The sequence below is a fragment of the Gadus morhua genome, chromosome 5 (genome assembly GCF_902167405.1).
Source record: "Gadus morhua chromosome 5, gadMor3.0, whole genome shotgun sequence".
Lineage (NCBI taxonomy): Eukaryota > Metazoa > Chordata > Actinopteri > Gadiformes > Gadidae > Gadus > Gadus morhua.
This window is the reverse complement of record NC_044052.1, coordinates 4,450,324-4,461,815: the sequence shown is the minus strand read 5'-3', so window position 1 is coordinate 4,461,815 and position 11,492 is coordinate 4,450,324. Positions and strand designations below refer to the sequence as shown.

Here is an 11,492-nt window from a genome sequence, read left to right as displayed (position 1 = left end):
TCCAGCGTGGACTCATAACCGGTATCCACTTTGGTATTCTGAACTGCTTCTTTACTGTGCTACTTTACTTTGGAGCGGCAACACACCCACACAGACACACAGACACACAAACACACCCACACAGACACACAAACACACCCACACAGACACACAAACACACCCACACAGACACACAAACACACCCACACAGACACACCCACACAGACACACAAACACACCAACACACCCACACAGACACACCAACACACCCACACAGACACACAAACACACCCACACAGACACACCAACACACCCACACAGACACACCAACACACCCACACAGACACACAAACACACCAACACACCAACACACCCACACAGACACACCAACACACCCACACAGCCACACAAACACACGTACACACCCACACAGACACACCAACACAGACACACCAACACACGCACACAGACACACCAACACACCCACACAGACACACCAACACACCCACACAGACACACCAACACACCCACACAGACACACCAACACACCCACACAGACACACCAACACACCCACACAGACACGCGGTGCTGAGGCACGGGCCGGCCCTTCGGTGCCAGTGCGCGCGTTGTCCAGATTGCGAGGTCGTCACAGGTGGCCACCTTTCCTCCAATCTACCTGGGGGTCTCCAGCCCAAGCCCCCCAAATCTGATCGGCTGATTGCTTTTCTGACTGCTGTTTGATGGCCGGTCCAGGAGCCAAGGCCGTGAGGAGACCTTGTTCCCCTGGAGCTTAGCTCTGACCCACAAGAGGTCCGGAACGGTGGAATAGGGGTTGGGGAGGGGCTTTCACAACAAGACATAGTTGAACGTTACCACAAGCATGTTGGTGTGTTCTTTAAAAACAAGCTACAAAGCAATGGTCCTTGTCTGTCCGTCTGGTCCTCGTGTCCATGATTCTAGCCACATTATTTTGGTCGAAGGCAACAAAGCAGAGCATCTTTGGTTGGGAGAAAAAAAAAAGAAATTTGCATATTGGTAAAAATCCTACATCACCATATTTGGGCTTTCCTTCCCCACAAATCCATCTGTCCTCCGGTGTTGAGAGGTTATCCGAGGATGGAAATGAAAAGGGAAGGGAGGTGTTGCATCTGGGGGGGGGGTTGAGGGGGTAGGGGGGGTTGGGTCCTTCAGGTGTACCTCCGTGGCCCCTAGGTGGGGGGCGGCCCCTCGTAGCGCAGCATGACGTTGAAGGAGCGGGCGAAGTTGTTGGTCAGGGAGCAGCTGGCCACGTCCTCGAAGAAGGGCAGCAGGAACGCCAGCAGCAGCAGGGCCAGCAGCAGCAGCCACAGGGGCAGGGCCACGCGCCACACCCTCTGGAGGAGCCCGGGTCCCTTCTGCTGCACACAGGGACACAGACACAGTCGCTCACCAGGGGGTCGCTACTCCAGAGTGGAGCATCATGCCCTCCATGCATCAGTATCGATACATTCCCCTTCACTGAAAGCATGTGGACCAGGGGAACGTTGACGGTCCACTGGTATTATAATGGTGCATATCTCTGGTATTATAATGGTGCATATCTCTGGTATTATAATGGTGCATATCTCTGGTATTATAATGGTGCATATCTCTGGTATTATAACGGTGCATATCTCTGGTATTATAATGGTGCATATCTCTGGTATTATAATGGTACATATCACTGGTATTTCGTTTTTTGCATATCTCTGGTAATATAATGTCGCATATCACTGGTATTATGATGGTGTATATCGCTGGTATTATGATGGTGCATATCTCTGGTATCATAATTGTGCATATCGCTGGTACTATAATGGTGCCTATCGCTGGTATCATTTTTGCATATCTCTGGTATTATAATGGTGCATCCGCTAGTACTATAGTGATGCATTTCGCTGGTATCATGATGGTGCGTATCTGCAGGATTATAATTAGGCATATCGCTGGTACTATAGTGGATGCATAATTTTGCCAATATGCACCCATAACGTGTAGCCTTGTATGCGTTTTGGTGTGCATTTCGTGTTCCTCATTGCCGCGAAAAAAAAGAACCCTGTAGAAATGTGCACTTGCTTTGCATCCGACGTAAACATTACAGGGATGTTTACCCACGTCTGTGCTTACACCAGTCTGCAGGCAAACACAGCACAACAGAACAATCACCAATAAAGCAATAAACAAAGGAAACCAAACAGCCGGGCACAAAGAGAGAGAGAGCGTTGACGGTTGACTAATTCACGGCCCAATAGATGTTCTGCCGCTCCCCGGAGACATTAGTCTGGGATCGGAGCCGCTGCTGTCATGCCAACTACAGTTCATCTATGATGTAACCTTTCAAAAGCTCCGCTCTAGACTGTTGCACTTGGTTTCATTCACCGATACCAGAAGCTCTCTCTCTCTCTGAAAGGTCACTGCTGCGACCCATTTCAGGGGAGCAGGAGAACCGAGTGGTTTGGAGTTGAATTCATCACTGGTGACAGCTTATCGGCCAGGAGCCACAAGATAACGCACACAACAAGTTGTTAAACAACATGATTCAATCGCTTTTTTTTTTGGTGGTGCACAAATATGCATTTTTTTTGCACTGTGAACTTTGGCTTTTTTAGATAGTGTGCACACAAGGCGTTTAATTTCCATAACTATGACAGAAGAGAATAAGGAATTCCTTTTTTACAGAGTAGCATTTTTATGCATGGTCCAGTGATGTTGGGTACTCTTGATCCAGAGTTTTTGGCTGGTCTGACCTGCATGTACATTTTACATGTTAAACTCTTATCCTAGCGGTCTTTGTTGTATGCAGTGAATGGGTTAACCTAGCGATTGTTAGCACTTTGCACTTGGTTTTATGAACTTCCTTACTGTACCAACAGCGATATATTGTTTCACCTTCTGACAAATGTACTTATGCAAGTCGCTTTGGATAAAGCGTCTTCTAGGTGCCCTAAATGTAAATGTACAACGTCTTTGAGGACAGAGACAGCCTCCAAGGACTGAAGTGAACCTCTGTTAAGACCAGCTGTACCACACTAGTATCCTCCACGACGGTAATACTTCACGTTATCAAACATAGACGATAAGGACTGCAGGAGGACAGGAAGCGCTGGTGAAAACATTTCATTTGGAGTATGATGAGAGGCTCATGACATCCATTGTTCCAGCAGAGCTGCTCTGTCGGCAGCGGGGATCGACAGCGCTGTGGGTGTCACCAGGGCCTCCAGGTGTGGAGGCTGAACGAGGAGCAAGGCCGTGGCTGGGAGGCCGCCATGAATCTAATCAAACTGGTATTCATAGAGCTTTTTAAAACCACAGCGGGAGGTGAGACTTCCCCCGCCAGAGCTCACCAATTCTCTTTGTAACATCACAGAAACATTTTTTTTTTTAAGTTCAAAGGGATTTGACATTGTAGCCTTTTCATTATTTTTTTGTGTGATTGTAGCAATATTAATGGTACTAGGGTATGCATCGTGACTACATAACGTGAGGCTCTGTTCGTAAGCATGTCTCAAAATTAAAGCAGTTTGTGTGCAAGCTCCTTCACAGGACCTTGCAAACCATTGAAAATTAAGATTGGTTTAATTTGATTTTGGTTTACAGGGAGGCACATTCTTGTTACTGCTACCCTACACTGCAGTCACTGTGTGTGTGTCTGTGTGTGTGTCTGTGTGTGAGGGTTTGTGTACAGGGCCATGTAAATTCCAGGTTAATGATCTGGGGTTTGTGTGAAACTAGTTTAAGGAAGCGAAACCAGCCAACAATAGCATCACCATGACTTCATATATGCAAACATGAGCAGGACAAAGACCTGCTTGTGCCCCTAACGTCGGTCTCTTGCATGTCCATTGTAATATACATTGCATGCGTGCACTTATTATAAGAACATGTTGTTATTCTGAGGCTGATCGGTGCTAACGATTCACAGTTCCTTTACTTTTTGACACGTGTCACATTCAGATGTGAGGAGCGATGTCCTGTCTTCCCACAAGTTGCTGTGGGCTTTGTGAACCAACAGAAAGATAACAAGGTATGCTCTTTATGATGAAATCGTGTCACCCCAAACTTCTCTGCGGATGGAACAAACACGGTATTGAATGACGCCGGGGGAGGGACACCTTGTCTCACCATGCAGCATGTTACCGGAGGCTATGCCCTCTAAGGTTGCCATGTAAACCAGGGTCCAATGGAAGGTGCTGCAGTGTGAGTTTAAGAGGGAAGCCCCCAGCACCCTGACATCAGACGATGGGCTCCTCATGCTGAAGACCTGGTTTATTTACAGCTCGGCCTGCTTCCAACGGAAACTAATGACTCTGAAGACTATTCTACAAAGGCTAGAGTTAATGATGACACATACTCACTCAATTGCCCAATGGCCTTATTTTGGGAGAACCTCAAGTGTACGTGCATATCTACCATTACAGGGACAGTCTCATTGGCCCCCTTGTTAACGTTTACTTTTCCAAAGTTATTTGGCTTAAGCAGTAAAGCAGGACATATAGTATTACAATCCGCTCTGTCCTGCAGTATCGACAAAAACAACAACAAATTAAAAAGCCACCAGTGTTATAGAACACAATGTAAATGGGTGGACTCTCTGCATTACAAGAGAGTCATTTCCAAGGAGGGCTGGGGGGGGGGGAGCCCCTGAGAACGGGGCTCCCGGGACTGGGGGGGGGGGGGGCCACGGTGCCTTGGCATTCCTACCTACCCTCACCAACCCTGGGATGCTGAATGGAGTGGCTGGAAGAATAGGGGGTGGGGACCTGTGAGGCGTCTGGGTCAGGGTAGGCCGGGGTGCCTGTCCTGGGTGGTCCGTGGTGGTGGTGGTGGTGGGGGTAGGGGCAGGGAGGGCCGGGGGACAAGGGGGCCGCTCGCCTGGATCACCAGTCAGGTGCTCAGGGAGGCTGACCCAACGGGGGACTCTCTAATGGGCATGAAGTCACCCCCTGAACTATGCCCCTCCCTCCCTGTGTGTGTGTGTGTGTGTGTGTGTGTGTGTGTGTGTGTGTGTGTGTGTGTGTGTGTGTGTGTGTGTGTGTGTGTGTGTGTGTGTGTGTGTGTGTGTGTGTGTGTGTGTCCATGTCCCTGTGTGCGCCTGCATGTCCCTGTCCGCCCGTGTGTGTGTGTGCCAATGTGTGTGTGTGTGTGTGTGTGTGTGTTTGTTTGTGTGTGTGCCTGTGTGTGTGTGTGCCTGTGTGCGTGCGTGCGTGTACCTTTAGAATCCTCTTGGCTTTGACAGGCACCTCCTTAGTGGCCCGCACCCCCTGGAAAGAATCAATGAAGGGTGAGAACAGGCCATACTTTACTACGTTGTGCGTGCACACACAGAAACACACATTTGTTACCGTCTGCTTTGAATAAACTTTCAATAAGAGAAGGAATGTAACAAAATGAGCCGTTCAGCATTTGAATATCAGTATAGGCTCAAATATCGAAAAATATAAGTTACATAACAAGTGATAAGATGCACTTTACTTTTGTCATGCCAAGGAATCCTTTGAAACTTCTAAAAACGTCTGCTAACCTTTGGCACTGATGTAATAGCACCCTCTTCTGGCGAAAACTAAGCAGTGCAGAAAAAACAAAGGGACCTGTCCCAATACAAACATATGACGTTTTATCAGAGTATTGATAGATCCCATTCCCTTTAATAAAAAGAGCTCCGTTATACATTTGAAATAAAGATGTTTCTCTTGCAGTTTCCCTGCTTTCACAAAGTTGGACTTCCCCACAGGGCTTTCCCTTCTTCCGTGCATAACATCAGCCCCTCTCCCTCACCTTGGCGGTGAGCCGGGGTCCCAGGTCCCCCAGCTCCTTCAGCTTGGACTTGTAAAGCATCCAGCGGTAGCGCAGGTCCTCCAGACCGCTGTCCTCCATCAGCTCAGGCCCATCCATCCCGCCGGCCCCTTCCCCGGTCTGGGCCGTAACCCAGGCCCCGGCCCCGGCTCCAGCCCCGGTCTGGGCCCCGGCCCCGAGGCCAGCTCTGTGGCTGTCCTGTATCAGAAGCTGGAAAAGCTCCTGGCCCCGCGCCACGCCGTCCCTCAGAGCCTGGGGGGAGATGGAGCAGGTCATAAGCAGACTCATTATGGGCTGCTCCTTGCATACACCAGGGGTAGTCGACGTATCTTCACCTCTCTAGTACCTGTGCCCTGGAATATTTACATTTGCATTAACATTTAGCTCATTTTGCTGACGCTTTTATCCAAAGCGACAGTTCATACACACATCCACACACCGACGGCGGAGTCAGCCATGCAAGGTGACAGGAGCAGTCAGGGTGAGGTGTCTTCCTCAGGGACACCTCGACACTCTGGAGCTGGAGCCCGGGATGGAACAAGTCAACCTGCTCTACCTCCTGAGCTAAGCTGAACATAAAAGGAGCCGATCCACAGTTAAGAGTCACGAGGGACACCCTGGTTTGACCTACTAATGCACCTCTGTAAAAAAGGGTCTGTTAGTCTCATAACTGAGGGAATGGACTAAATATTTATCAGTCGATCTAGCGAGGAGCATTGGCCACTTCAGTTACAAAGTTACAGCTGACAGACAGGTGTCTAGCATCAAAAACGTTGAATCCCTTATAATTATAATAACATGAATTATCATTACAGAGCGTTATTATTATTGGCATCGAGGAGGTCCCAGTAGCATGCTAAAGCCACATTACCACGCTCACAAAACCAACAGATGCTTCATGTGTGGTCTTCGGCTGTTCGTCAGAACAACCAAAATAGACTCATTAGAGAATGATTCAGGAAGTAATCCATAATCCAGATAATCTCCTTCCTGAAATGTTTAATTGTCTTTTTGATCAACCAAAATTGAAACCTGTCCTTATGTTACCTTATCATCAACATTTCATTACCGGTGAATTCATGATTAACATGCAGACCTCTTCAGTAATATTCAAAGTGTGTGCAATTGTTATAGGACTTATTAATGCAAACTTTATTTTTGTTTAACGGTACGCTTGTACTCTTTAATGACCCTCTCGCAGAGTGAGCGCACTCTGTAATTGGGCAGTTTGCGAGCCCTTGAAATCCATTGTACTCCAAACGAGTGTTCCAATGGATGCATCTCTGTACTGTCCAACACAAGTAGGCCCAAGTGAACTGCCCCGGCTGGGTGTTTAGCAAGTGCTCATAAATAGTACGTTTGTGAGCACGCAAAGTGGTGGGTACACGCAGAATCTGAAGTTGGGGATTGGCTCGTTGGTTGGCACTATTGGAGCCAAGGCAGTTTGTAATCGCTTTGTAGCGTTGGACAAAAAAAAAGACGCAGCTATGGGAGATTCAAAAGGCTTGATTGGGATATAATGGATGTCAATGTTACACCAACTGCCCGGTTTCAGAACGCCTGTACACCACGAGAGGCGGTCAGTTAAATAATTTAAATCTCTACATATTAAAAGTTCAATAATCAAACTGGGATATTGTCAAACCGGCCAAATCCTTCCTAAGGGTTCTTTGCGGTGGTGTTGCGTAGGGTTTTCCTGGTCGTTAGAGGAGTGAGGGATAGGGACTGTCCTATAATGTGTTTATGAAGCCTTTTTACGACTATAAATATGAATAAGGGCTCTGCAGTAGTAAAGTAAAGTCTACACGGCTATACTTTATTCAATAAACATCTGACATAATATAGAATCCAAAATACATGCACTTCAGCTTATGAACATTTCAGAAAGGAAGACAGAATGTGCAGCCCTCACCTGCAGCTCGTCCCGTCTGATCATGGTTTCTTTGGGGCCCAGTGCGGCCCCCTGGGTGCTGAGCAGCCCAGAGAGCCGTTGGTTCTGCACCAGGAGCCAGGCTTCAAACTCCCCCCTCTTGGACTCGTACTCGGCTGGACCCAGGCCCCGCCCGCCACTCGCCTGGAGAAGAAACACAACTCTGAGTCATTAGGGCGTGATAACGCCGAGAGCTTACACTGTGTTTACTGCAGCACAGTAAACACATCGATAAGGTAAGATGGTGGACCAACGGTGCTGTTAACTTGTTTATGGATCAGCCTGTATGAGATAAGATTTCTATTACTTTAACTTCCTTAATACCATATTTCAGGATTGAAAACATAAACATAATTCCAACTGACTTTATCAATTCACTTTCTGCGTAAAGAGTTATATGGGTAAATTAAATCAATATCAATTGTTAAATCGTACAATGTCGCATGGGAGATAATGGTTGGACCTTCGGATGGCAGCAAACTCACGAGAAGTAATATGGATGCAAAAGATGGCTGAGAGATAGAGAACTTTCTCGACTACGCCAAAAGGTAAATAAGTCAAAAGTCGAAATTCTGTCGGAGATCATTTAAGATAACAACCAAAATAAGAAGATAACAGATATAAATATGAGGAATTGTGTCTTCACATTTTCTTAAGTCCAGGGATGAACTAGTTAAGCAGTGTAATTGATCGCCGTTGAATACCTAAAGAAAGAACGACTGATTCCAATCCAAAACTTCACCACATCTAATCTCACTCCTTCACGCCACTACTAATCCAATTCACTTTGTAGCTAATCTTAGCCCCTGCCTTGTAGCTATCGACCGCGATTGAACATCTTCAAACCGTCTCCCCCCTACCATGATGCAACGGGAGCAGGGATCTGGCTGAGACGGAGCATTGCAACGTGAGGTGGATCGTACCGTCACGCTCCCATCAGCCCGCCACAGATACGATGCGGCGGCGGCGGCGCCGGCCGACCCCGGGGGGCTGCTGCCGCTCTGCGGGGGGGCTGGGGGCTGCAGCGGGGCGGCGGCCCTCTGGAAGGGCTTGAAGGCCCCTCCGCCTTGGCCCAGAGCCTCTGCCGGCGCCGGCCCTCCGCTCCTCCTGCCCTCCGACGCCCCGCCCCCGGCCGCGCCCAGGAGGCTGCTGGCCCCGCCCCCGCGTCCTCTTCCGGAAGCCACCGGGACGCCGGGCGTCCAGTCGGCGGTGAGGCTGGGGGCGGGGCCTACGGCGCCACTCGCCACGGATGCCCCCGTGACCGGTGGCTTCTCCGGGCTCCGGCCGCCGTCCACGAGGTCTCTGGAGCGCCCCTCCGCACGGCCGCCGGCCCAGCCCAGACAGGAACCAGCTCCGACGGCGGCGCCGCCTCCGGCCTCGTCCTCCGGGTCGTCCACGGGCGTGCTCTGCCTGTACGGGCCGTCCAGGTCGCCCTCCGCGTCCAGCCTCTGAGCCCCCAAACCGGGGTTAAGGAAGCCGGCTCCCAGGCCCACTCCCGCGTCCCCCACCCCCGGGGGAGACCCCCCCCGGGGGCTCTGCCCTGCCCAGTGGCCGTGGCTCTGCCCGGGGGCGTCGTGGTCCGAGCCCTCCCCTCTGGGGGCTCCAGACAGGGCCAGGGTGCACCGCCCCCCTGCTGGGAGCGCCGTGGTGGCCCTCTGGGGCTCGTCCTCTTGTCCGCCATCGCTCCACGCGTCAGAGTTGAGCTCTTCTGTGGAGCTGTTCAGAAGCCTGTGAGAGGTAGGAGCGCGCACGCGCACACACACACACACACACACACACACACACACACACACACACACACACACACACACAAATGGAAGTACAGTCATAACATTCTTATTGCCCCTGTTCACTTACTATGGAACGCCATTTGTGCCCACCGAGAAAAGAAAGATAAACCCAGCATCAATTATTTAAATTTATTTTAATATATGTTTTGTTGGTTTAATTTAATTGAATAAATGTTTAAACTGCTTCTATAAATGTTTAAACTTACTGAGTATATTGTTTAATTGGTCTGGAAACTTAATTAAATGTTAAATGCACTTCAAGCATTTGAAGTGCATTTAACTTAATTTAATTGGCTAATAAAATAAGAAAAATGGATCTATAAATATGATACATATGTAATCAGATCCAATCATCTATTAAAAATGTAAACCAATTTAAGGATTTACTCTATCATTAAATAAAATTGTGTTAAATTGAAACATTAAATTCAGTGCATACATTTGTTGCTGTGTTCACCTTATTTTCTAACATGGCACAAATAATGTTCCATTACGAGCTGTACCATGGAGCTGTTTGGAGAGTCCTGCTCATTTGGGGCTTTCAGATAAGGTGACATTATTTAGCACCCTGCGTCACCTGTTTAACATGTTTGACTGGACAGAAGCATAAAAAGGTTCACAATTGTGTTTCCCAATCACATATCTCAGGAACTACAAACATTTCTGCAACGGTCCATCCTAATAGAAATGACCCCCAGTGGTGACAACCCCCAGGTTCCCAGGGTGTTCCTCCTGGTCGGTGCGCTCTTCCCCCCCGCCGTACCTGTTGAGGTTGAGGCTCAGGTCGTACAGGGCCATCCAGTCCTCCCCCAGGGCCTTCAGGTCCCGCTGTATGGCCGCCCGGCCCACCTCCGAGGTGTGCTTCAGCACCTTGTTGCCCCGGGCCTCCGTCTGGTGCAGCTGCAGCTCCATCCCCGGGAACTCTCCCAGGGCCCTCTGAGACGACACGACGACAACAGGCCGGTCATCCACTGCAGGGCGGCGGCTCGATGGGTCAGCGGCTTTAACGGCCTCGTTAAGAATATACCCGGAGGGGGCTCACCATGGAGAGGGCGTAGCATTAAGGCTCAGTCCGGATCGCAGCCACCAGGGTTCGATTCCTGCCCGTGGTCTGTTGCTGCATATCCAGTTCAACTCTTTTTTTTTTTATGCATAAAACACAGTGAACTGTGTCACGGTGGAACAATCTGAGCGGCCTGCTGGGCTTCAGCACTCAAAGCCACTGAAAACAGTGGACTCGCCAAGAGCCCAACACGTGGCGATGACTTCACACGCATTTCATTGTAGGTTCATTTATTATCTTTTAGTAACTTTTTTTTTTATGAATCAGCCAATTCATGCCATCGTTTTTAGGATTTCTTAAGCGACGCAAAATGCCATCGCAAGTTGATACCGTCTAAAGTGATGTTTTAAATGGGCTTGCTTTGACAAGCAGCCAAGAACATTATTACATTTTAATGAGCTGGAATTGAAATGCAAAACTGAATATTTGCATATCTGAAGCTATAAGCCGAACATCCCTGGCTTTTTAAAACTATTTCTTGACAAATGAGTATAGCAATTAACAAACCATCAAAATATATATATATATATATATAATAAAATACATATTTAATACAATTCATCAACGAAGTGATTAATCATGGAACTAATCGAATGCACTGTGTCAATTCAGCCCTCCTTTTTCGAGTGCCAACACGCACATTCTTGTTGAAAGGGTCTGGAAAAAAACATTAAGGTTGGATTCACCCTCATCAATTCTGCTCTGTGACGACCAAGAATCCACTGGGATCCTCTTAATGAAGGGTGAGAAGAGGAGGAAGTGAGCTCTATTAAAAAGGACCAGGCAAACTCAATCTATCGCGACTTTAAGTCCAGTCTGCCATGATCACATTTGCTGCAATTTAACATGTGTAACATTGGTTAATTAATTGCTGTCAGAAAAAGAAAACACCACGGCGGCTTTCATACCTGATGATAC

The 11,492-nt window shown here is 48.5% G+C and overlaps 1 protein-coding gene across 4 annotated transcripts in view; it reads right to left on the bottom strand.

Annotated features, from left to right (window-relative positions):
* Window positions 1–874: 874 nt before the first annotated feature.
* Window positions 875–11,492, bottom strand: part of syne3 (spectrin repeat containing, nuclear envelope family member 3) — a 44,017-nt gene continuing 33,399 nt past the window's right edge. For 3 of the 4 annotated variants that reach the window (XM_030356535.1, XM_030356537.1, XM_030356536.1), the window contains exons 13-18: window positions 10,275–10,447; window positions 8,645–9,449; window positions 7,704–7,865; window positions 5,774–6,043; window positions 5,209–5,259; window positions 875–1,377 (exon numbers count right to left, since the gene is read on the bottom strand). In XM_030356535.1, coding sequence (XP_030212395.1) covers window positions 1,189–1,377; window positions 5,209–5,259; window positions 5,774–6,043; window positions 7,704–7,865; window positions 8,645–9,449; window positions 10,275–10,447 — 1,650 coding nt within the window. In that variant the 3' untranslated portion in view covers window positions 875–1,188. The remainder of the gene's footprint in view (window positions 1,378–5,208; window positions 5,260–5,773; window positions 6,044–7,703; window positions 7,866–8,644; window positions 9,450–10,274; window positions 10,448–11,492) is intronic. The other variant, XM_030356538.1, reaches the window with a different exon arrangement.